General features: G+C 38.9%; 2 protein-coding genes across 2 annotated transcripts; one reads left to right on the forward strand and one right to left on the reverse strand.

The window, feature by feature from the left end:
• Positions 1 to 381: 381 nt before the first annotated feature.
• LOC120637636 (dnaJ homolog subfamily C member 3) lies at positions 382 to 15,677 on the forward strand. Its single transcript, XM_039909546.1, has 11 exons — positions 382 to 566; positions 777 to 887; positions 2,475 to 2,569; positions 3,063 to 3,167; positions 6,464 to 6,664; positions 7,284 to 7,409; positions 8,012 to 8,236; positions 9,273 to 9,390; positions 10,049 to 10,181; positions 11,198 to 11,327; positions 11,633 to 15,677. Exons 1-11 carry the CDS (start codon positions 488 to 490, stop codon positions 11,777 to 11,779), a joined length of 1,470 nt encoding a protein of 489 aa, XP_039765480.1. The 5' UTR covers positions 382 to 487; the 3' UTR covers positions 11,780 to 15,677.
• Positions 15,678 to 16,425: 748 nt separating this feature from the next.
• LOC120637569 lies at positions 16,426 to 25,018 on the reverse strand. The gene is made up of 6 exons (XM_039909405.1): positions 24,920 to 25,018; positions 21,444 to 21,609; positions 19,976 to 20,259; positions 18,308 to 18,509; positions 17,539 to 17,721; positions 16,426 to 16,745 (listed from the first exon to the last, which is right to left on the reverse strand). Exons 2-6 carry the CDS (start codon positions 21,607 to 21,609, stop codon positions 16,426 to 16,428), a joined length of 1,155 nt encoding a protein of 384 aa, XP_039765339.1. The 5' UTR covers positions 24,920 to 25,018.
• Positions 25,019 to 26,603: the final 1,585 nt, after the last annotated feature.

A 26,603-nucleotide genomic window follows, 5' to 3' on the forward strand; every position in this document is an offset into this window, starting at 1 on the left:
CATGTAGCACCAATGGTAGCTGTTGGTGTTCGAATCAATTATGTAGAAAACTACTGAAATTGTTTTATCATATGGCAACTCTGAAGAGACGTCCTAAAATAATAGTTGTACAAACATTATACAACAGTAATTTTACCTTATTTCATTAATACTTACCTTACTTTAAAAATAATAACATTTTAAGTTACAAAACACTACATGTGTGTCGTTTTGTAAGCTTACAATTGGTTTAATTTTACAAGAATATTGACTATAATAAGAATTAAATTAATTGTAGTTTGACAGACTGACAGCTGATACCCCAACATGGTTATCTGTGAATTTGGATGACATTTTTAAAGTGTCTGATTTGGACCAATCAGAACAAACCACGAAAAGAGACGAAGCGAAGATGGATTGTGCCTATGTCAAATAATTAGTTTATCTCGAGACTGTATTGCTTTATTTCATAATTAGGTCTGAATTAATACAATTTTTAATTAAAACAATGGACTGTCTATCAAATATTAACTGGAACAAAGTCTCACCATGCCTAGTGTTATTAGTATTAGAAGTTTTATTAGAGTGTAAGTGGAAGGTTATATTTTTGTAATTATTTTCGGTTTATTCTCTTCCCTGTACTGTTAGTTAGTGAATTATGATATTGTATTGTGCCAAGGGGTCTTAAAATAGCTATTAATTGATTAATGAGTGGCGATATAATACTGTTTCCTAAAATAAAATCGAAGACAAAATCGTTCGGTTGACGAGATAGAATAAGAGCTTTGTGGTGATAGTTTCAGAATGCTCGTCACAAGCAGAGGTGAACAAGCATCTAGAGCTGGGCCGGGACTTCCTGGCCCGCGGGCAGCTTTCTGACGCGCTCACTCACTACCACGCCGCTGTTGGTAAGTAGACCACCTCAATCTAACAGGGTCTTAATAAAACAACCATTAACATATGGCGTTATTGTGTGTTGAAATATTTATAATCTATCGGCATTGAAAATAATAGAAATTTAAAATATCTTCAGTGTTTCATGCATGCATTAGTATTTCAAATCAATTCAGAAATACACCGCCTGGCTAAGTTTGTTGTGGGCTTTTGATACCAAAGCTAGTTTTGGAACCCTTATAGTTTGACTTGTAAGTTTATGAATTAAGCTATAATCATCATAATATTACTAACATGTACAAATTCTGTGTGTACACATCTCATTGCCTTCATTAGGGTACATTTGAATAAACAAATATTTGTTTTTTAAATTATTTGCAATAATGCATTAGTCCACAGTAACAATCTAAGCAATGTTATCGATAAGAAAGTTCATTTGTTGGTTTGTCTTTCCTTTTTGTTGCAATAGATGTAACTGTTTTTTTTTTTTTCAGTCTAAGATATAGCCAGTGAGTGACAGGCCACTATGTTACAGGTTTACTGATCCTCATCCACAAGCTATAAATTAATGTAGAATAAATATAAATATTCAACACCACCATATTACTACAGCTGCAGCCATTTTGTATTGAAGATTGGTATCTTTATAAGAAATACTCAGGCTTTCCATAATCACTTAGTATTAAAGTTACTATGTTGTGCTCTATTACGGACCAAACTAGAAACAAGTAGTTGCGTTGGACACCCATACAAAAGACTAATTTTAAATGAAGTTAGGTGGCCTTCCTGAGATACTGAAAGGATACCACCAATTTTCTTTTAGATTGATTTTTTTTAACTCCCTTGAGGTTAGACAGACTTGCAACCCGAGAGATCTACAGTGTTGTATAAGTGCCCCAGAAGCAAATAAATTTTCAAGCACTTCCATTCCATGTTCTCTGATTTAATTCAACATGTATAATGTTTAATGTCATCTTCCATTCATTTGTGTTATAGTTACCCAAAAATTATGTTGTTTCATCTAGTCAGTGTAAGTGGCCCTGCTGTGCTAACAAGATGTAGATAAAATAAATAAAAATGAAAAAAATAATATAAAACTACTCACAAAAATCACAAAATCCAAAGTAGGTCACTAAATCGTTTCTTTATTAGTAACAAGGTTAAGGTTGTTGTATGACATTATAACTAAGTAACTAAACATGAAAAGTAATGAACCTTGGAGCTAAATATGTTCAAGCTTTGTAGTTGTAAGTAATGGCCCATTGCCCTGAAAGGGCCCATGTAATCACTATTGTTATCTTTGTCTACAGTACATTATGCTTGTATGGGTTCAAATCCTAGGTCAGGCAGTAAATTATTTTGTATTTTTTATGTGCATCACAGTCTAATTTGCTAGAACCAATTATATTTAATAGTAAAAGCAACCTACACCCTATAAACCCTTAAACCCTCAGTCTTGCGAGAGATGAGACCAGTGACCAGCAGTGTGATAAAAATAGTTTAATGATGACAGTGAAATATTATTATTGTTACAGACATTAGTAATAATTATTTCTCAAAAATGACTTTGTACTGTATATTTATAATCTCTTCATTTTCAGAGGGGGACCCTCACAACTACCTCACATACTTTAAGAGAGGCACTGTGTACTATGCCCTCGGTAAAGCGAAATTTGCATTGCAAGACTTCACTAAGGTAAGATAAAACAATATTTATTAATACATTCGAAACTTACAAATCAAAGCAACACATATACAGTTAGTTATAATAGAATAAACCTCACAAATAAAAACTGTTTTTAAGCAAAACTAACCCAGTTTACCATTAACTAGACAGAAACATTAAGCATGGAGCTAAAGTACTCCGAAAATGAGAAACCCAATCTAAAGTGAAGTCACAGTGGTTCTTTTATTTTAAATAGTAATAGTTCACAGACAACACTGTTTGTGAGTGAAAACCCATCGCCTATACCAGAGCAACACTTTAGCCCTGCGGCAATAAATCTTAGACGCAGGTATTAAGCCTCATATGCCTGCAAATATATTATTTATGTTCTTGTACCCTGCATACCTTGTGTTTAGATAGCAATACTTTACATTTATGATCACTAATAATCAATAGATTATGAAGAGTAGCAATTTATAAACCAACTAAAAATAGAGATAACATTAAATATGCTGTGTTGCAGGTGTTGGAGATGAAGGCAGACTTCACGGCAGCGCGCCTGCACCGCGCCAACGTGTACCTCAAGCTGGCTCAGTACCGGGAGGCCAAAGAGGACTATCTGCAAGTCGTAAGTGTCCTCTTTGAACACTAACCATTTATTGCTTCATAACATCTAGGTAGCGGCTAATATAAGCTGTCAATTATCGATTTAAGCTGGGTTTGTTTTGGAGAATTCTGTTACGTTGGTAAAAGCGATGTAATTAAAGTTGTAAACTGATTGATTTGTAACTTTAAACGAAAACAAAACTGTGTCAGAAGCGAATATGGCATCCTCTATATAGTGTTTTTCTCAAACAAACGTAGACTACCTGTGTACATCTCAGTACATGCTTATACAGTTTATCTGAGTTGCGTATATATAGATCTGATGAATGTGGTAGCATTATTCTTTCAGCAGAAAGCATTCTTTGGGTAAATGATAAAATTATTATATTTTAAATGCAAACTAGAAAAAGCGCTGCCGAGCTGCTTAATTCGCGTGCGCGGACCGAATACTCCATCTTACAGAAAACGAAATACAGTACGAAAATACAGGTCTTTCCAAGATCTAAAAAACCTACAAGAACGCATTTTATCATCATTTTCAGGCATGAACATTAGTCCTTGCAATAAAAAGATTATTATCAAAACAATCCTGTGTAACCTTGCAATTTATAATAAGTTTTGGACGCATGGTTTAGTTTAAATAACGAATAATCTAAATAAAAATACATACGGGTTAGGTTATAGGCTATATGTCATTACGTTAAGACCAATGGGAGCATAGCACCAATGAAAATGTTTCATAATTGTGGGTGTTTTGCTCCTTTTGAGAGCTTCCGCTACGTGCGCTGCGTAAACGTTTAGAGTTTCGATAAAAACATGTATGGAAAACGATGTTCCCCTTTAAAAGTTTTAAAAAAACGTCCACCACAGCATATGCTTTCTTTTAAGGTAAGACTTATACCCGGACGTATATATTAAATCGCGGGGGACCGCAAGTATATATTAAATCCTAGTTGTATAATCGCATACCTTTAAAAATGTTATGTTCATTAAATAAAACAAAAATTGACACTCAATAAATTCATTATCACTGTGAAGTACGAACAATGTTATATCGATGTCATATTATGATAGGCGCTGTATCTGAACGAATGTTATTGTTTGGTGCAGAGATAAGGCTCTTGATAATGTCATTTTCATAGCATTGCAATTTCATACTCAATTAATAACCTGTGATTTCATCAGCTCATGTGTGTTCGTGCGATACTGATCAACCAATTTGGAACAACAAAGTATTTTACAACAATATTAAACTGTTGTACAACGGAAGTTGGTAGAGCGCATCCGTCAATGTATACACGTGAGACAATGTTTAAACTTGTATCAAAATTAAAGTAGATATTAAAGTTTTGGCTAGTGCTGTACAATTTGGCCGTTTAAACCGGCTATAAAATTTAACCAGGTTTATTAGTTCAACAGCCAACTAATTAACTTAAACTAACCAGTTAAATTAATTAACTAGTTAACCGGTTAAATCAGTTAACTAGTTAACCGGTTAACTGATTAACCGGTTAAACCGTTAATCGGTTAAAAAAAAACAAATTTTCTCACTAATATATTGAAAATTGTTACCCAGAATGATTAATTTGCAAAACATTTGTTAATAGTAAATAAATAATTTATTAGAGACCATTTTTAAACATCAAAAACAAATGATTTGTTACTATTCAAAATGACTCGATATTATTTAATAAATCTGGTGTTTATTTATTAAATATTAACAAATCATTTAATTATAAATATTAACAAATCCTCGGTCAATATTTGTAAACAAATCATATAATTATAAAATTATAAAATGTTTTAATTATATTTACAAGAAATTTCGCGATTTTGATACAGAAATATCAATAAGTTTGCTGATTGCGAATATAAGCAACTTCTTTTTTAACCGATTAACCCTTTAACCGGTTAATCAGTTAACCGGTTAACTAGTTAACTAATTTAACCGGTTAACTAGTTAATTAATTTAACCGGTTAGTTTAAGTTAATTAGTTGGTTGCTGAACTAATTAATCTGGTTAAATTTTATGGCCGGTTTAAACGGCCAAATTGTACAGCACTAGTTTTAGCTCACTTTAAAATAAAGTAACCCGCCAGGCGGAGATGGCAGTCAAGGACTTACTTGTAGCAAAAAAAAATGTGTACTTTAGACCACGCGACTGAACTAATACTTCTGTAGCTCCTTGTATGTGTATGTAAATATGTAAAAATTAATATAATTATATATCTATACTACTATTATAAAATGGAAAGACTTTACCCGTAAGATCCAAAAGTATAGGATCGATTTTAACCATTTCTTCGCCAAAAGTAAGCTAAACTATCACGAAGTAAAGTAGGCTATAATTTTCATAAATGAACAAATATTTTTACCGTCTCAGTTATGATAACGAACGTTTAATTTTATCAAATTATTCACAATTCATAACTAGTTATAATTTAAAAATGTTTTAAATATGATCATATTATTTTTATGCATATAACAATGCTGGCTGTATATCTGTTTACCTTTGCGCACGAAAAAAAAAGTCGTCTCGCCATTTTCCGTGATTAATATTTGGTTAATATTTTCGCTTTTTGGTATATTGTTAAAAATTTAAAGCGTTCAGTTTCAATTGGAAAGTAGAGCAATAGTGGATTTTACCCCGCCAGGAATAATAATTGAGGCACTAATCGCGAGTGAAAAGAATAACCCGTTTTGGCCTAATAAACTTTCATACTGTGGTAGCAGCACAAAATGGTCTGTTATTTTCTGAGAACGTATTTAGATATAAGCTTATCCCGTTTTCCTGGCAAGTGTTATGAAAATCGTCGAAATCACTTTAGGTACATTACTTGTTACACTTTCGGCTTCCTTAATACCGCCTCGATTGTAAAATGCAAAGTTACAAAACTAGATATTTACTATTACACATAACTTATACATGCTATTACACATAATTTACTATTTAAAAGAAGGACTTCATTTAAACAAAACATTTCTTATTAGATATTTTATACTATTTATTAAGTGAATTGAAATATTTCTTTTTAACCTACCGACATTTTTAAGATAATCTGATGTCGGATCGGATCGGATGAAAATATCGGTAGAACTACGCTTAAATTGAATGCCACACGTCCGTTTCGCACGTCCAATACATTCATATACATAAAAAAAAATGCATGTGTAAGAAATTTCTTTCTTCACCAACTTGTATCTCCGTCTCGATTTATGTCGCCTCGCACGTTTAAAAAATGAGCACGGCGGCGGTACTTCCCCGGTCGCGCTCTGTCGCAGAGCTCTACCACTACTAACGAAGCGAACTGCCGCCAGACGTACAGCGAGCCGCACAACGAGGAGGCGGCCGCCATGTTCCGCCGCGTGGACGAGCTGGCGGACGAGCTGCGCCTGGCGGAGGCCTACTTCCGCGGCCGCGACCACCGCGCCGCCGCCGAGCTGGCCACGCGCCTGCTCGAGGCGTCGCCCTGGGCGGCGGCGCTGCGCCAGCTGCGCGCCGAGTGCTACATCGCGCTGGTGAGTGCTCGACCTCACCCCGGAAGCTCAGCGGGCTTCACTGGGAAACAGTAAATGTTGTAAATGTAATACAACTATAGAAATAAAAGAAAAAAAAACCCCGACCCTACACAATGAAAATAGTTTTTAGTATTCTACTAGTAAAGCCCTTTCGTTTGATACCCATATTAAAAAATAAATAAATAAATATACTACGACAATACACACATCGCCATCTAGCCCCAAAGTAAGCATAGCTTGTTTTATGGGTACTAAGATGACTGATGATTAATTATATCAATAATATACATACGAGTAAATACTTATAATATATAGATGACACCCAGACACTCAAAAACATTCATGTTCAGCACACAAACATTGTCCAGTTGTGGGAATCGAACCCACGGCCTCGGCTCAGAAAGCAGGGACGCTGCCCTCTGCGCCATTCGGCCGTTAAAATATTGAGAGAGATGTGAAAAAAAATGTAATCCGTTTTTATTTCTGTTCGGGAAGTAGGATACCATTAATATAAATTATAACGCCAGTTAGCAAAACACGTGTACGTATGCAAGTAAAGCGCTCCGCATCTCAACGTTGAGCACACTGGGGACACGTGACAGGCCGTCTGTGTCCGCAGGACGACCTGTTCTCGGCGGTGTCGGACATCCGCTCCGTGAACCGCCTGCAGCAGGACTCCACGGAGGGCTACCAGCGCCTGGCCTCGCTGCTGTACCAGCTGGGCCACGTCAGCGACGCGCTCAAGGTAGGCTCACTGCACGCGTAGAGTTGTAGTAGGAAATTCGCTCGCTCGCAATCGAGGATTATTTTTAGAGTATATCAAATACTTGAACATCGGAGTGAAATGGATCTTATTTGTATCTGTTTAAAGTTCAAATTTGCGTAAAATTCCTCAGTTCTGGCTTTTGACAGAACTTTTGTTGTGGTTCATTTTACTTTGACTATACGGAGTTTGATTTGCGAAAACGACACCGTGATTGCGAGCGTGCAAATTTTAGACAAAGGCAGGGAGAATACGGCATCAAAGTTGGTCCGTCTGAAGGAAGTCACGAGTTACTCAGCAGAGTGAATTCCTGAAAACTATAACCGTCAATGTGACTTTAGCCCCACCATGGAAAATAGTACGAACCTCACGATCAGTGAATTGCACAGGATTCAGTGGTTGTTCTTTTATTCTATAAAATAATGCCTAGCATTGTCCATCTTTTAAAAAGAAATAAATAGATATACTACGACAATATAAAGCATGCATCTGTTGATGATTAGCTACCGAACACTCACTCGTGTTTAGTAGCCCGTATTACGCAGCAGTTGCATAAATAACCATCGCTACGCACACGTCGGCAGGAAGTGCGCTCGTGCCTGAAGCTGGACCCGGAGCACCGGCAGTGCTTCCCGCTGTACAAGAAGCTGAAGCAGGTGGACAAGCTGCTGCAGCAGTGCGAGCAGCAGGCCGCGGCGCGCGACTTCGCGGCCTGCCTGCGCAGCGCGCGCGCCGTGCTGCGCCTCGAGCCCGACGTCACGCTCGTGGTGCTCGAGGCGCGCAAGCACCTGTGCGCTTGCAGCGTCAAGGTGGGCCGCATTGTTTTTTATATCATTTATTCATTATTCAAATAGTACGGTCGACACCAATTACACTAATTACATACGCAGTAGATTTAAATAATACAGATTGAAACGAGAACAACAAAAAGCAAAAAAGAAAAAAATCATATATCATAATCATAACAAGATCATTAAGATAATTGAAATAAAAAAATTAGGACTATATTACAAAATATTGATTATGGTTGTAACCTACAAGGTGATCTTCGAAGCCTGTCTCTGTTTGGTACTGGAACTCCTAGTTGAGAAGAGCTGCGTATGTCGAAATTGGGCTCGTTTTTAAGTCACAATGAGACCATTCAAAAACGTATATACCTGGGGTCCTTTTGAAATCCAAAATGTCAATTTAACAACACATTTTCAAGGTTTACCAGGTGCTTAAAATCGAATATGATATTATTTCATAAACCAAAGATGGCTGCGAGATCAAATTGTCATTTTCAAGCTTTGCCGGATGGCTCATAAGGTATATAACATTATTTATGACAGCGGAGTCATAGTAAGAGGGTCCGTCGCTACCGCTCTTTGGGTACGCTTAAAGTATACCGGATATTCGGATCATTCCGGCCCGCGTGCATCTCATTATACACCCGCGGAATGATGCTAGTTTAAAAACTTTTCGCATCTACCCCATTTATGGTAAACTTTTAAAACATTAAAGGTAAAGTAATCACTTTCAACTGTAATTAAGTGACTAACTTACTTCAATATAAGTCGTGTACGCGATTTCTGTACATTTTTAATTCTGTGCCTTTTGCTTATTCGAGGCAAAGGTAATCCTAGTACAGAATTAGCTTGCTCGCAATCGAGGAGTCGTTCTCATACTATACCGTCGAAATAAAACGGACCTTATTTAAATCTTCTTAGAGTTTGAAAACCCGCACGTTTGATTTTAATTTCACAAATGTTTAAGACGTAGCGGAAGCAGGCAAATTGGAGTTTTAGTCCCATTGGCATAAGATCCATTTTAGCCTGCCGCTCACGTATATCGCGTGTTTCGCAGGAGGAGCTGTACGCGGACGCGTTGGCGGAGTGCGCGGCGGCGCTGGCGCTGCGACGCGAGCCCGCCACGCTGTGCGACCGCGCCGACGCGCTGCTCGGCCTCGACATGTTCGACGACGGTACGCGCACTGCGGCTCCGATGCACCGGGACATGAACCTGGCTTGAACCTTTCTCACTCTAAACGAACGGTGTATAAGGCCTTTCCGAAGCCGTCCGAGATTTCTAAAAGACGGATTGCTGATGGTCTCTTGCCGACGCGGCATTTCGACACAGGGTATATGGCAGACTCGATAACTTCTTCATGTCTTGGGTAATATTGGTAAAAAGATGAAAATCTGGCACCCTTGTAGGTCTGTCAAAATTCGGCCTCGCGGTGAATGTGGTAACTGATCTACTCCGCCGTCGATTATAGACATTATATTTACTTATCCTATGCATTATTGGGTACCAGCATAGTACCGAACACTTTTAAAAACTCCATCACCGGTATATAGGAGTCTTGTTCTGCCGCAACAATATTTCATTAAGCATATCCTTTCCATTAATTAAATCATGTATTTCCAATTTGGAACGCTCTATTTTAGTTAATCTCTAAATAATTAATTCAAATCCGTCGTAAGTTTTCTTTCCCGCCAAGCGATGTCGTCAAACTCGCGTCACCGCCATAGAGCATATAGTTTTGTTCGACAGTGTACTAAAGGCCGGTATTCCATTTTCAAAGCGCAAAGAGTATACAAACTGCGGTTCGGTGATATATTGAACTGGCGTGGTTGCAGCCATCCGCGCGTACAAGGAGGCGCTGGAGCTGGCGGAGGGCTCGCAGCGCGCGCGGGACGGGCTGAGCCGCGCGCAGAAGTTGCAGAAACAGTCCGAGCAGCGCGACTACTACAAGATCCTGGGCGTCAAGAGGTGAGCCCATCCGCAGTGCAGGACACAATTCGTATTTATTGCAGTAAAACACCATAAAAGTAAAACAGAAAAACAGCTTATTCAACAAACAAGCAAAAAATTTTAAATGTAAAGAGGCAAATTCTCCTGTCGATGTACCGACGCAATGAATTAAACAGACAACTTTTATTTGTCGCCATGAATCATAATAATAAAGTGTATAAATAAATTTAAATATAAAATTGCGTCAAAACGCTCGTATATTTCGAGAATCCGAGAGACTACGTGGCCCTCACGATTATAATTATTTTTTTAATACCCTAGCAATAAAATTCTTTATAACAATAACAATACCACTGTATTACAGTCTACTGATGTCACATGACTGATGAACAATCAATGTTGTTTGTTATTATTTGAATACACATGTCAATTTATTGAACGTGTAATGAATAAAAATTTAATTATGAGAATATTTTACTACTACAAGTGATATTTGTAATACAATCGAATACTTTTGGATTGTAATTTTCAGTTTTCTTTTGTTATTTTTTAGTTTTTCTTACATTGTTTGTTTGTATTTTTACTACAGTTGTAGTGTCGTTTTGTAGTAACTGCTGCAGCTTTAAGTTGCTAGTCACACAGAGTTTAATATGCATTGTGAACAGCTGTTGGTGTTCCTTTAATAAATAAATTCCCTATAATAAGGATGAGTGGGAATAGAGGAAAGAACTCGTCGACAACTGCGAGCAATAGTTTAGTAACAGAATTGTTACACCTAGTAGTATCTAACACATCAAGGTAGCCTTGTCAGTTATTTACACTGTAATTTTTCACACAACACAAAATTGCTTTGTCACCTGTAAGCTTTTGTTTAATAAATATTAGGCATTTTCTATTTGCTTAATTGTTTTCGGTCTGATTTGGCACATCGTCCGCCATCAAGTGAGATGGAATGGTAACGAATCACACAACATTGTTTTGAAATCAATTTTGATGAGATGGGTAAGAATATAGCGATGTGCGCGTGTGCGCAGGTCGGCCAACAAGCAGGAGATCGTGAAGGCGTACCGCAAGGCGGCGCAGAAGTGGCACCCCGACAATTTCCAGGGCGACGAGAAGAAGATCGCAGAGAAGAAGTTCATCGACGTCGCCGCCGCCAAAGAGGTAAGTCACCGGCACCCACCGCCTCGCAGCGTGTACGACGATAAACCCAGCTCGACACGGGGAACCTTCCAGTTTCATCAATGTCATGCCAAGATAAATTTAAAAAATAAACACATATTGTTTGAAATGGCGCGATGAACAAAAAGTGAAATCGTCTTGGATTTTTTATTGATTTTTCTGATTATCTTTGTACTCAATGGATATGAAACAAATTAAGTTCGACTCGGGAGCGCACCCTATTCTCGCGCTCTAGAAACGGATGTCGCGTGGGACTGGGCGGGTGTCACGTCTCGGTGTGCGCGCAGGTGCTGACGGACCCGGACAAGCGCGCGCAGTTCGACGCGGGCTCCGACCCGCTGGACCCCGAGGCGGCGCGCGGCGGCTTCCAGGGCAACCCCTTCCAGCACTTCCAGCACGGCTCGCCCTTCCAGTTCAAGTTCCACTTCAACTAGCCCCGCCCGCTGCGAGGACATTCTAGGGTAACTTTCAGACCCCGACGTCTCATACGGACCTCGAGGCGAGAGCGATAAAGCGTTACGTCTCATTGCTCCCTAACGGCATACCTATATCGCTGTGTCGAATGAAATCCTCGATTCGATGCCTTCTTTATTATTTACCGTGGTCAAAAAAGACTCGTGAATAAGGCAGACGTGCGTATAGCGGTATCGCTATCTTGTTTCTCTAGACCATGTTTTGGTGACGTCCGTATATGCGTCGGCACCGCTTTTCGAGGAAATCAAACTTTAAACAATCGTATCGTGACCTCGGTTCGACATAGTTGAGATTCCCAGAAACTAAGTTTAGCAGCGCTGGAAATACGACATAACGATGTTTTTTGCGTAAAAACACAAAAGAATAGTCCGTGTATTTGACCATTTATTGCTCGTCCAAATACAATCTCGTTAAGTCGGACCGAGGTCACGTTTTGTCTGATTTGTGATGCGAGTTATTAAGGTGATCGCTCGCATGAAAGATCGCTCCGAAAGACGGCGGAAGCTCTAGAGCGGCGGAAATCATAAAATCTGTACCCTTAGTGAGAATTAAACTCGTAGAGTCGCTTTTGAGTGTCCACACGTTATAATATCAGAGTGAAATGGGGCTTATACGCCTGGTTATACAGTCGTTATGTTACTACTCTTACACGGAATGTTTGTAGGATAAAAATAGTACATTATCCTCATCATTAGCCTTCTAACCTCCCGGTGAGTCCTCACTTAACACTGACACCCCGCCTTACCAATTTCTGTAACATTACTAATGATGACTGGGACCGCCGGCTCAATGTGCTGTTCGAAGCACGGGGTGGGGACTGCTAAGTATAAACTGCAATACTAACAACTAACAAAACTTCAGCTTGGTAGCGAGAATCAAACCTTGTCTTGATATAAATAGATAGATCGCTACCGGCCAGCGAGACACTATTAGGTACTTTAAAACAAGCAACATTTTTTACTCTGTCGTGACGGGTTTGGATTTCCGCAAACTATCGACGTTATTACATACGTTTAGTACGTAATATCGTCGAAAGTTTGCGAAAATCCAAACTACCTAAAATAATAAACCTAATTATCGAATATTAAATTTAGTAGTGCCATCCTTTTCCTACTCTTACCTGTTAAGGAGGATGGCGACTGATTTTATTATTCGATATCATTATAGATTGCATATAAATAGAAAAACGCGCCTGCAGACTACGATAAGTGTAAATATTGTACAGCCCCACTAACTATACATACGGAATATTCGGCATGCGAATCTAAGTCGGCCAGATTTGAATGTCACGTTTTTAAAAATCGATGGTGCATTAGCTTTTTATACTGAACATTCATGCTGAATGCATGGTGAATATTGTTCAAAGTGGCAAAGTAGAACCACTTTCCTCACAAAAATCTGTTCGAAAAACATATCGACTCATCTATATAGTTTTGTAGTACATATTTATATTATTTTAATAACTCAACACGTGGCTACTTTTCTATAATTTATTTAAAAAGTACTTCATTATTTAAAAGTGACTAGTTTGTTCGTTCGCACCCTTATTCCAGCACCAAAATAAATAATTAAAACGACTTAATATGTAAAACTAACAAAATTGTTACTTGCTGTGCAATACGGCCATATTAATAACTAACTATTTGGGAATGATATTTATTTCTATTCTAATAATGTCGAACTATTTATTGCGAGAGGCCATGACACATTGCCTTACACGTGTTTTATGAACATGAGTTATTTGAGAGGGATACTTATGCTATCGAGAGAAACTTCATCCTCAAAAGGTTCCTTGCCTTTTCGCCAGTTTAAAAGATAACTGCATTTAAAAGTGATTTAACATTCGTCAGTATCGACTCGAATTATTGAGCCTATCGTGTCAGGCACCCATATTTGGCGTTTAGCTCCTCACGATTCCTTTTAGTTTTCTGAACTCTCAGCTGTAAAATCAAGTGCTAAAATTCATCCATACTAGCACACGCAACATTTTTCAAACTTCCTAACTTTCCGGGGTTGTGCGTTTTTAACTTAATCTTTTAAAATGTCACATAACTTGCTTTAACTATATAGGAAACCATTTTGCGGAATCTTGCATGCGTGATAGTTCTACATAATGAATTAAAAGGCGGGTGAAGTCCACCAATCCGCACTTGGCCGGCGTGGTGGACTTAAACCTGAACCTCTCTTTGAGGAGACCCGTGCCCCGTGTTGGGTCGGTCATGGGTCGATTTCTTTATACGTCACATCACACATATCTTCCAATTTTCTCTACTCTCGGGAGTGATGGCTTTACAACGCATCTTTGCCAAGTTATAAAAGATAAAAAGCGAATCGATGCTAACGAATGTCATTTCACCACGAAGATTAAAAAAATCTTAATCAGAGTACAGGATCACAGATCCCTTTTATATAAATAAAAATACTTATATCGCTTTACATATGTTGCCAGTTACAAATCACGGATTGCTAGTCTCATAAGTGTGGTCACATATACTACTATCGCCTGAGCATTTCTATGCTGCACTGCATTTTTTGCACATGAATTTGTATAAAGTAGTTGCATTTGTAAGTAAAGGAAGTGTTGTAAAAGCGGAAACAAAATGCACTGTGATCGCCTGACCAATCAATAAGTAGCTCAAGCGATAGTGAGCTGTGTGGAGCCAGGCTTTATTCATTTAAATGGAATATATTTATCACAGAGTTTATGCATAATGTTTGTTTGATAAAAATTATAATGGCCAACCATAAATGTTCTGTTGTGCCGAAAAATGCATGTAAATAGGTTTATAAAAAAGGGAAACCGTATTTAACCGACTCCAACTGTATTATTATTTATTTTCTTCGTGAGCAGTTTTGAAGTCTCACTCACGCTTTGGTTTGTGCCCGAATCGTTTCGAGCTGGTTTCATGAGTTCGTTCGTTGGCTGCGACGAAAATAAAGCAAACACCGGCCTCAACACTTCTTCACACAGCAAATAGAAAAACCTTACTCAGTATAGGATCTTTGCAGCTCCGTCCGTTGGTAATAAAACTACCGTTCATTTGGAGTCGGTTGAATTTTAATTATAACTTATTCATAATTTGAGAGTTTTAATTTTCCCTTCGTTTTTTATTATTGCTAAGCAACGTTTGCGTATCGACCGGATAGATTGCGCTCGTAGGTAAGATTGAGCGATACCGCATTTCTGTTGCTGGGAGTTTTTTTTTTGTTATATATTTAGGTCACAATTTTCTCAATAGAATTTGTCCAGTCATTTGGTGCTCTCTCAAAACTATCATGGTAAACGCCAAACGACTGGACTCGGTGTAAATATATTATTCCAAAGTGCTTTTATAATAGTAATGGACGCGGTGAGTTTTGGAAGGTTCTTGAAAGAAGAAGTATGAAAGGTAAAACAAGTTTGAAATTACCAACTTATATCAAGCACCCTCCCAAACTTTTAGACGCCCGCTTGGAAAATAGAGCCAGTAAGTGGTGCCAATTTTGTTATTATTATCTCCTTGCGGTTTTTATTTACTGGCATCATGAAACAAATAATGCATATCGGCCAGTCAAATGCATTATTAACGTGCTTGTACTCAAATCCTATTTTGTCATTTGCTGTTTTGCTTTCTCACAAATCTAAGTTTTGACGAGGACAACACTAGCTCTAAAACTGTCAGTTTAGGATTTGTATACAGCTCCGTCGGCGTCACTAAGTGAGAAATTGTGAACTGATATGTAAAGGACAGTGCGCTATAAATAAAATAATTCAACGGTTTATTCCTTTATAAATATTTATTTAAATAAGTTATTTTGTTGAGAATCGACATGAAAACAAGATTGTAAATATTGTAGAATATAAGGATTTATGAGAAATTCGATTCTTTTATTTGGTTTACATCTCCTCTTTACGGTAACATAATTTATACATAAACATTTTTTAGAATCAGTCTTTTATTAGATTACATGCGATTTCAAACTCGACGTTTGATAAAAGATGTAAAGCTGGATATCGTACATAATGTATGTACCCTAGAGCCACCATTTTGGAAGAAATCCTTTAAATTGTAATTTGGAGCTTCACTTTGCCGCAGCACGGCTAGCACAGGTCGGAGACAAAGAATATTATTATAAATGTTATCCCTATACTATGACAAGGGATACAATTACTGTGTCCTTATCTATTTAAGCCCCTCCCACCAGCAATATCATCCTCTTCGGTCCTCCAGATAGATAAGGTGAGGGCAAAAAAGGTATAAAAAGTGATACATTTGGCGAATAATCACTTAACAATTACTCTTAAGTGTTTTCTTATGCCAACCCTATTAAAGATAAAATACCGACACGCGCATAGTACCTACGGTACGCGACGCTTCCGTAATCAAGTGACAGAAGTCCCTTGATTTTATTTTTGCATGTGGTGTTAAGGCTGTATCTGATTTCTATCAGTAATAACTATGGCAATAGTTTACTCAAAAACTATTAGCGTTTCAGTTTCACAGATGTCTCAGAGACAAAATAATATAGCTCTAAAACCTCTGAAGTATTATTTCGGTTTTCATTTACACGTTGTATGTTGGAATTCCGCAAAGTATCGGATTCTTAGCAATAGGTAGTAGTAGAGTTATAGTGCATCGCTGCTGGTCGCCCGCCACAATCTGGCGCTCCGGCCCGTGTCGCCGGCGAGGGCACGGGCGGCGCGCGAGATGTCGTTGGCGAGTCGGTCCGGGCGGTCGTCCCGCTGGCACACGTAGCGGTGCGGCGCCGCGCAGTCCTGCCCGCGGTACACGTAGCTGCCCCGCGTGGGGTCCGACACCAGCGCCAGGCAGCGCCCGTCGCCCGCGATGCTGGTCGAGTTGGTGCTGGTGGGCTCCACAGGCTTCGCCGAGTGCGACCAGATCCAGAGCAGGCCGGGGTTCAAGCCGCCCGTCCAGAAGTCTTCACCTGGATTATGGGCGGGCATTTTCATTATTGGTATGAGGTTATAGTTAAGTCGAAACTAAAGATGGAACCACACTTTTATGCGCTATTCTTTATTTATAGCCTGTATCATACCAACAGTGTCTCCAACTTAGTCGAGTAGACTATCAAGGATGATTGTCACAGTTATCAATTATATAGTTATCATTGAAACAGTTATTCAGTACTAATACACGTCAAAAGCAAAGAGTGTAAAGTGCATTCAGTCCCCCTTTCTAATTAAAATATCACTTGCCGTTCTTATAAAGTCTTTAATTTATTTAAAAAAAACGAGTGATCCTTAAGAAAATTGCAATAATGTATATCTACCAAAGTAGCGAAATGTTGCCTATAAAATTCATTACTTCGCGTACGCTAAGAAAACTATTAATGATACATAGCATCCTAATCCTAAGGTTGCCTAGCAGAGAACGCGATTATACGATAAGGCCGCCTTTTTTATATTACTGCGAACTTGGAGAGTTTGTTCTTTTTTGTTTATCTGAACTTGTTGTGGTGAATAAGTATGAAAAGGGTATTAACATACCTAATTATATTGTAATTTACTGTGAGATGGTGATAACATACAAAATTACCCGGCTGATTTGGAACTCTTGTAGCTTTAGGTTTAAGTTTGCGAACGAAGTTATCATCCACTTACAATTATGTAAACATATATTATGTACGAACGCTTCATAAGTGCCTGTGACAGGCCTATATGAATATATAATTTTTCAATTTAATGGGTTCTCGGCCTCTCAGCGTAGGATGAGCTCACCTCGGAGCGTCTTATCGGACAGCAGTTTGGAGTAGAAGATGTTCTTCTGCGCGTCGTCTGTGAGCTCCAGCAGCGCGGCGCGGGCCTTGCGGCACGCCAGCGACGCGCCCTTCCAGTCCAGCGCCGCGCGCGACCACGAGTAGCACGTGTTGCCCACGCGCGTGTAGTTCCCGGGGCACGGCTCTGCAGAAGGGAGCTCGGTTAAGCATAGGCACCAAAATGATTACAAACCAAAATGAATAGTAAAAATATTATAGCAATAATAATAATAAATAAAATTGCGATATTATACACAGTTAATAATAAGTAATAGTAATTATGTATCAAGTAATGTTACATTGCATTTTACGCCGGCATTAGGCACATGCCTAGAAACGAAAAAAACTAAATTACGCGGCCATGGTAAACCGGTATACGGCCAGGATCGTTCGCTACATAAAGTCTATATTAAAAATATAATTACGGAATATTTTAGTTTTAGAAAATTGAACGTTCATTTATCGTAAAAATATTTGTTCATTTAAGGAAATGCTTACTGTTTTTAGCCGCAAAGAATCAACGTATCACCTCGGCCAAATTAAAAATGGTTTATACATATAACTTGCAGTGAGGAACAAACTAAACTTAATCGGGTCATCGTAAATAAAGCACAAGTACGGTCATTTTAAATAAAGCACGCGCATGTAATGTCTTGGATCACGAGCCTTTTAGAGATGTAATAAGGCTACGAGTTGACGAACGCAGTATTGCCGATGGCACTGACGGTTACCCGGTTGGGACGCGAGCCCGGCCAGCAGGGAGTGCACGCTCTCCTCCATCTTGCGCAGGCGCTTCTCCACGAGGTCGGCGCGGTACACCAGCTTCTCGATGGCGCTCAGCAGGTACAGGTCGGTCTCCGTCACCTGCTTGCGCGCCGGCTCGTCCACGCGGTCCAGCGCGCCGGGCCGCTGCTGCTGCTGCTGCTGCTGCTGCTGCTGCTGCTGCTGCTGCTGCTGCTGCTGCTGGGACATGACACACATCTAACAATACCTCCCATGACAGCTTCGTGATCACGCTATGGCGAGTAATCTTGTGACATATCCTGTCTATCTTTGGCCATTTGTACTGCCTTGTAGAAGGTACGGACACCGGTTTCTCTTAGTTGATCTCCCCACCGAGCTGGCGATTGCCCCGGGGACGTTTACCTTCTACAAAGTTCTAAATTTCTTAATTCATGTAGGCCTATCACAGGCACTTATGAAGCGTTCATACATATATGTTTACATAATGTTTGTTATGTTTGTATGTTTACGTAAGGGGATGGTGATTACTTCGTACGCCAACTTAAACCTAAAGCTACGAGGGTTCCAAACGCGCCCTGGTTATATATAAACTTTGAACTTATTGAGCGACATCTCAAACATTTAATTTGGTAATTTGTAATAAAATAATATACAATTGCCCTTGAATGAATTAGCAATTTTGTGTAGCCTAGTAACCTGCACGAGTTTATTTTTGGTCCTAATATTTTTACAGTCCATTTTCTTTTTAAATTTTGTTATTTTTTATGGACATAAATTAAATTTGGAATTATATAAATACATTTCCAACCATAATAAACTTTTCAAATCCTCTCGTTTCACATCCTGTTATATGTGTAACATAACTAAGGATGCGCTGAAGCCAAAGTACATAGACGTGTTATAAATTATTTTCTTGACGCACAGACACGTAGTCTTCCCGTCTCAACGGAGTGATTGCGACTGACTGATGAAATAAAACATGTTCGAAACCTCGAGTGTGGTGTGACAGACAATATTATATTGCGCGGAATAAGAATGTAGTAAGCGCCAAATATTTGAATAGCTAGTAAATTTTTTTTTTTTAAATGGCTAATATGGGCACTGGATAATATTCATAGAAACTAAATATAAATAAATAAATAACGTTAATTATATCCCCTATATATTTTTTGTCACCTGCTTGTGCTAGCCCTGTAGGGATTTAAATATTAACGTTGTTCAAACCCGGGATCTCGAAGACCAAGCTGTTTATCTTATAACATAACATGTAATTATATTCATAAAGCTCGCTAGAATGTGTGTGTGACACTACCACCATGCTAAATTCTGCCGCTAAGCAGCATTGTCGCAATGCCGCTTAGCCTGGTCTGGTGAGAGGCTTAGACCGTGGCTAGTTACCGCCCTACCGACAAGTACGTACCGCTAAGCGATTTAGTGTTCCGGTGTGATGTCGAGTAGAAACCTATTAGGGGTATGACTACCATACTCCCTTACAGGTAAGTACTATCAAAGACTGCACTATCATTTACAGCCAGGTAAGATGCTAACTGCAGTCAAGGGCTAACTTGTAGTGGAATAAAAAAAAACTCTGAGAAGGCATGTTCCCTGCTATTCTAAGCGGAGTATGATGAGTCGGGAAGATAGTTAGTGCTTACGTAGCTCGGCTTGAACTTGTCCTTATAGGGCTTCGTGGGGCGGTTGACGATCTTGCCCCCGGCCGGCGGCGTGCCCTCCCACTCCTTGTACCCCTGCGGCGCGCGCATCGCGTGCGGCGGCTGGTTGGGTACCGGCATGGCGCCCGCTGCGTGCGGAGCGTGGCCTGGCGCTGGCGGTATGTGCCCGGGCGAAGAGGGGGCTGGCGGGGGCGGAGACAGGTACGGGCTGTCGAAACGCTCCGTCACGTAATAGCCCTTCGTTGACGGCAGCGCCATCACTCGACCTGGAAAAAAACCTTCAATATAACTCAGTGGCGTGCACAGGGTTTTGGGAGGGAGGATGGCATACAATTTAAAAATCCTTAGCTTTTATGAGTAAACATTTTAGGGAAGGCAGTGCTTTTGTGCACTATGAAGTGCACGCAACAGATGTCACTTGAGGTGCAAGTGTGCAGGGTACCGAGGTATGGTAATCGCCATTAACAAGTATCCTAAATGGAGTTCCCAACTTCAGTTATTAATTGGTAGAAATACCTTTACCTATTTCGTGATCCCGGTGAGTCCGGGAGGCGTTTTGCTAATAATTAGGTATGATTTGTAGTTAGAATTTCATTACCTTCGAACAGGGATATAAGACACTCAGGCTCTTTTATACCAGTTACACTAAAACAACCACCTGATTGCTATGACTGAGCTATAGATAAATCAATAAATAAACTACGACAATACACACATCGCCATCTAGCCCCCACAGTAAGCGTAGCTTGTGATATGGGTACTAAGATAACTGATTGCTTATATTTATTTTATGAATATAATATAAATAAATACTTATCATAACACAAACATTTTCTAGTTGTGGGAATCGAACCCACGACCTTGGACTCAGACAGCAGGGTCGCTACCCACTGCGCCAACCGGCTGTCAATAATATGGTAGAAATCACAAGCAACAGCATTATCTGTAACTCATTTAAATATATATATATACTTAGTCTCTGCAGGCACATTTAATTAAAGAAGAACAATATATGTACTGTACGAAAACGCATTGAAATAATATCAGTATAAAACTAACCTAACCTAACTTATTCTCCCGTTCTCGGTGTCAGGAATGCAAACCAAAAAGCCAAATTGGAATGACAAAAGTAATGTCTAACACTTATATATGTATAAAGCTGAAGATTTAGTTTGTTTCTTGAACCCGATGATCTCAATAACTACTGGTCCTATTTGAAAAATTATTTCTATGTTGGATAGCCCATTTATCCATGTAGGCTAAAGGCTATATCATATTATCACGTTAAGACCAATAGGAGCAAAGCAACAATGAGAAATGTTTTATAATCGGGGCTTTTGTCCTTTTTGAGAGCACCCCTTTAAAAGTTCTAAAAAAAGTCCGTGACAGCATAAAGTAGCGATGGACCGCTAGTTTAATATAAGTAAACACATGAAACAAAGTAGCGTACCATGTCGATCCGACTGTACTCGGGTCGATGTAGCCCAGTCCTCGAGCGCCAGGCTCCAGAGTCCGATCGGAGCCTCGCACGTGTCGTCTTCATCGGCTGGTATGGTGGAGTTTGAGGAGTTCACGCTGCCCACCAGCAGGGCTACACAGACTAGTAATATGGTCATCTGTAAAAAATAAGATCGACATTATGTGAGCAGCCGAATCGATATTGAGCCTCATGAGCGCTCTGTAAGCCTGCCAAACCACTGGCCGTCCTGTTTATTATAAAAATAAAAAGAGGGTACATTGCCAAAGATCTTTTTGGTGTGGAGTACAAGGACTGAAGAAATTATAATTACACCCTACGCGGACTATAGCAAATATAGCTTAATTTTCATAATATATCATGGACTTCCGCAAAGTAATGCCTGCTTCTATCCAATGTCCTGTTTATTTACTGATCTCTATATAGGTTCACACGTAGGAAGTTTCAGTTAAAATATCTTTCCGACCTAACAGACAAACAAAGGCTCTTGTATAGTTTCTAGGAAGTAGGTACGCACAAAAACTTGTAAATGTATATATAAGGATAAGGATAGCCAAGCAGATCAGAATACAGTTGTCATCACCTCTCCTCTTTCCGTGGGTATCGTACGAGGCGACTAAGGGAATATAAACAATCGACTTACTAGAAACGGATAAATTAAATATATCTGCTTAACGTCTGAGATAAGTGCAAAAATCCTTTGTGGGGATGGGTATATGCTTTTATAACACGATACCAAGGGTAATGTTAGATGTACCTTTACCAAAGTTTAAACAATGTATTAAAACACATTTAACCAATCGTGGTTACAACACGATTGATGAATTTCTTAACGACAAGGCTGCTTGGAAGCAGGCCACTCCGCTCATATCTCATAAAACAGAAGAAATTAAACTATAAACTATAATATTATGTTGGAAAGGAGCAATCTGCTGAGTTTCTTGCGACTCTTCTCAGTGGAATCTGCCTTCCGAACCGGTGGTAGAGTCACTACAAACAGACTGACTTGACGTTTCAAAAGCGCTTATAAAGTAGGCCTACTTGAAATAAATGAATTTTGAATTTTATAACTGAGACCGGGCAGCAGGGTGCTACTACTACCGTCTCTCCGTTGGGAGAGGCTTCTATTCCAGAAGTGAACTGTTGTGGGCTATTGATTATTATGAAGCAGTTAGCTACTTTCCTCAAATGGTCCCATATAATTACAAACCATGTAGTTAGGTACCAAGCTTTACGCAATCGAAAACATTACAAAACATTTACCACGTGTAGCAATGTACCGAATGAGCGGCCGTTATGACATAGTTATTATGAAGTTACTCGCACTAATAGTTGGGCACGTCCGTCGTCCACGGTCCATTCATCTCTTGGTTTCATAACAACACCTACTGAGTCATTCAAAGCACGAAAGTAGAACCGACTCGGCATCGACTACTTCGGACAATACCGGCGCGGATTTCGATTGCAATTCTGTGTCACATAATAGGATGTTAACACAACCTATATTGTGTTTGATTTATTGATGTGTTCACTTTTAAAACAGGTACCTAGCTAAATTATAGAATAAATTGATAGAGGTAGGAACTGGTGCATCGCTGCAGATTGCTCGATATGAACTTCACCAAAACCTTAATAACTTAAAGTGTATAAATGTGGTAACCTTGTCGAATTCCTCATAACTCTGCAGACCTATGTATTTTGTGATCCCGAGTGCACTGGAAAAGCTGCGTTAGTAGACCAGCTATAAGCTGACGACAACTAAGTATGACTGGCAGAGAATGTGGCAGAGAATGTTTACAGCTGTGACTAGCAGCAGGTCTCCATCGATTGATAACAAGGCCGAAGAACTATTCGTTCTAATAACATCATTAGCTATAGGTACAAACTACTGAAAATGTGAGAGAAGCCTATTGCATCTGTCATTTGGTGGATATGAACTTTTTCCGCAAGCCATGTTATATCCGCATCCTGCTCGAAGAGGCCGCGGGATAAGGATTCGCCGCACGGTTGTGTTTATGTCACCGCGATCGGGTCGCGAGGTCACGGCTGTGGCGAGTTGCGCAAGAGCGGAGAAAGTGCCGCGGCGGCCGCCCGCGTAAACAAGCACGATTTCACGATATCCGCTTACCAGTTGTCCGGGAATTTCTTTATGACTATACATCAAAAGGATAATGCTTTCGTAAAGCAATATTCTGCATCATCATCATTATATCAATACATTACCGGCCTTCTATAGGGTCTCTCAACGTGAGAAGGGTTTATGCCATAGTCCACCACGCTGGCCCAGTGCGAACATATTTTGCATAAGAGAACTAAAATTTCAAATACAAGTAACATTATCGAACCATCGCCAGTCCACTTCGGAATACAGGTCCCCTCCCAGAATAAGACGGGTTTAGCCACGCTATACTCTATCTTGCACAATCACAATATACACAGGGAAAGCGGGGCTCAGATAACTAGTTACTAGAAATAAGACTACCTTACAACTTGGTGCCTGCCTGCTTACTTGACAATGTACTAATTGTTTATTCCATGAATTTTCTTGCACAATACCACTACGTAGGTAATTATGTTATTTATGTATGAGGGTAATGAGAATATTATTAAATAGCATGGGGGTATGCATAACTGGCTCTACTGGAAAACAAATTATCTATTGGTAGGTATTGTTTTAAAAACACAAGGAAAATCTTTGTGGGACTAAGAATTGAGATACACGATTGTGTAAAGAATTTTTGAATTTAAGATGCATATTTAGCATATTATGTATTTTCTAGAGAATGCATTAAAAGTAGTTCACTTTATCGAAGTGACCTCTTAAAATTATTTATTGTAAAAGATAACTGTGATTCCGGATTTGCATAACTATTCGAATTCATATTTAAAGTTCATTTTTACCCTTGAGAAAAATAAAAATAACTTAACTAGGCGTTCTCAGATTTCCTGCCATCTCTAGATTTTATTTCAACAAGCCGCTTTCATAATGTAATAGCTAAAAAATAACATGTACATAAACGTCGTAAAAATATTATAATATATATTTAGGTACATCAAGGCTACTAAAGAATCAATTAGTTTCTTCGTGACTTTATTAACCACACAATTTCAACTCACAAACGATGGAATCATTAGAGAAAATGTTGATGCTGCTTCTGCCGACCTCTCGTCTTCAGAACCGGTGCAGTAGAGAGGTAGGGTTCCTACATACTTTTAAAGTACAGACTGGGCCTTATTAAAGTATACAGGCGTAGGTACTTCAAGTACATAAATAAATAAATAGAAATTAATTTGAAATAAGTAGATAGTCTTCTTTACATCTACGATCCATCGGGAAAATATCTTTACATATTAATAACTTGTGTGATCGATAAACGATACTAATATTAATTAGCTGCAGAGCACTATTGTTGAAATTAATAATCAGGAACATAATATTAATTACTTACGTTATTTGAATGTATAAGCAACGATCGTGTACGCTTCGCTGCGCACTCTCTCAAGTCGGGTACTTTTCCCGGGCGTCACACACGCGAGGTTTTGTCGACCACTCAAACACTACTGCTGACTGCAGCCATACGCCAGTCTAACGTGTGAGGACTGCGAGTGAATGTACATATCTTCACATCCTCACAGGCTTGCCGCAAATCAATCTAAGAGCCGGTTCTCAAGATAGGTTTAAAGAAATAAGAATAGATTGACCAGTATTTGGGAATCTGAGCTTAGCTAAATGTCGGGCGGTTTAGTCTTAGGTGTAGGCTTTAGTCGAATACTTCAAGTCGTCATTGTCTGCAATCTTAACTGTTGGTAATGCAGTCTGAAATGGCAACGGGCTAACTTTTTAGAGGAATCGCAGTTAGAAGACCCGTATGTCCTCATCGGTTTATACGCGGCATCGTACTAGAACGCTAAATTGCTTGGTGGCACGTCTTTGACGGTGCTTTTTTAATAGAAGCTCAGCATTCAGTTTCTAACCGACTACGTGGTTGTGAAATTTCTCCTTGTCCATGCTAAACCGAGCTATCTTCTCAAATACACTTATCTTCAAAAAATACACTTATTGTTCACCATATCGAAAGCAACAAAAACGCATTGTAGAAAGAAAGTGGAGGTACAATAGGCGGCCTTATTGCTTAAAAGCGATCTCTACCAGGCAACCTACCAAAGGACGTGAAGTTAAGAAGAAGGTTTTAGGGTGTACACAAAATAATATTTAATAAACATAAATTACCAGTTTTTAAATAATAATAAATAAAATAAAATGTACTTATAACAAAAAATATATACTTTTCCATATGTAAAAAAAAATCTGTAAAAGGGGTAAAAAAGTAAAAAGAATAAAAAGGAAATGATAAATAAATACACATACTACCACTAAGGTGGTATAAAGTGCTTTTAAGAAGAAGTATGGATAGGAATAGGTGTTGTAGGCGATCCATAATATTCAATAGTTTAATATTGTTTGTTAAAAACACACGCGTGTTGTATAACACTAACTTTCATCTGACGAAACCTCGCGACCCGCCGGAGAAAGTGGTCCATTCAGATGAAGTATCAAAGAATATTGCTATATATGTATATATGTATATTAATATAAAGCCACCGTCATAAAATGCCGGATCACATTTTTTTCAGAACTCTCTCAATATAGTTACCAAATGCAAATGAAACGAAGGTACACAGACGGACAGGCAAATTCACAATGTCACTTTTCTGGAGTTTGAGGGTAATGAAACTCGTCTTAGTCAACAGAACTTTAATAACAATGACATATCCATTAACACATATTAAATAATTTATAAATAGATAAGTAACAACAATTTTAACTAAATAATTAAGTATTGTAACGCTAAATTATTAGAATAACGTAATCACAATAGTCAGGGCGTTCCTTCACACACTGGCAGTGATTGTTTTACCATCGTTATTAATTAGCTAAAGAGAGTATTAGTACTCTGAAATAAAAAAAATGTGAAAAGTAGAAATCTTTGCTCATTGTACAATGTGCCCCAGAAACTGAACGGATGCGAATCTTCAACTGATTCCAGCACCAATTTTATAAAGATAACCTTTGAGCACGATCAGTAATTTTTCCCAGAATTATCACAGGCCTTGTAAGGGACAAGGCCTGTG

The sequence above is a fragment of the Pararge aegeria genome, chromosome 4, assembly GCF_905163445.1.
Source record: "Pararge aegeria chromosome 4, ilParAegt1.1, whole genome shotgun sequence".
NCBI classification, from domain to species: Eukaryota; Metazoa; Arthropoda; class Insecta; order Lepidoptera; family Nymphalidae; genus Pararge; species Pararge aegeria.

Coding starts and splice junctions, on each gene's coding strand:
- LOC120637636 (XM_039909546.1), top strand. CDS start 488: ATGGACTGTCTATCAAATATTAACTGGAACAAAGTCTCACCATGCCTA. Junction 567..776: donor ATTAGAAGTTTTATTAGAGT/GTAAGTGGAAGG, acceptor TTGTGGTGATAG/TTTCAGAATGCTCGTCACAA. Junction 11,328..11,632: donor ACGTCGCCGCCGCCAAAGAG/GTAAGTCACCGG, acceptor GTGTGCGCGCAG/GTGCTGACGGACCCGGACAA.
- LOC120637569 (XM_039909405.1), bottom strand. CDS start 21,609: ATGACCATATTACTAGTCTGTGTAGCCCTGCTGGTGGGCAGCGTGAAC. Junction 18,510..19,975: donor ACAAGTTCAAGCCGAGCTAC/GTAAGCACTAAC, acceptor CAGCAGCAGCAG/CAGCAGCAGCAGCAGCAGCA. Junction 17,722..18,307: donor CGGGCTCGCGTCCCAACCGG/GTAACCGTCAGT, acceptor TCCCTTCTGCAG/AGCCGTGCCCCGGGAACTAC.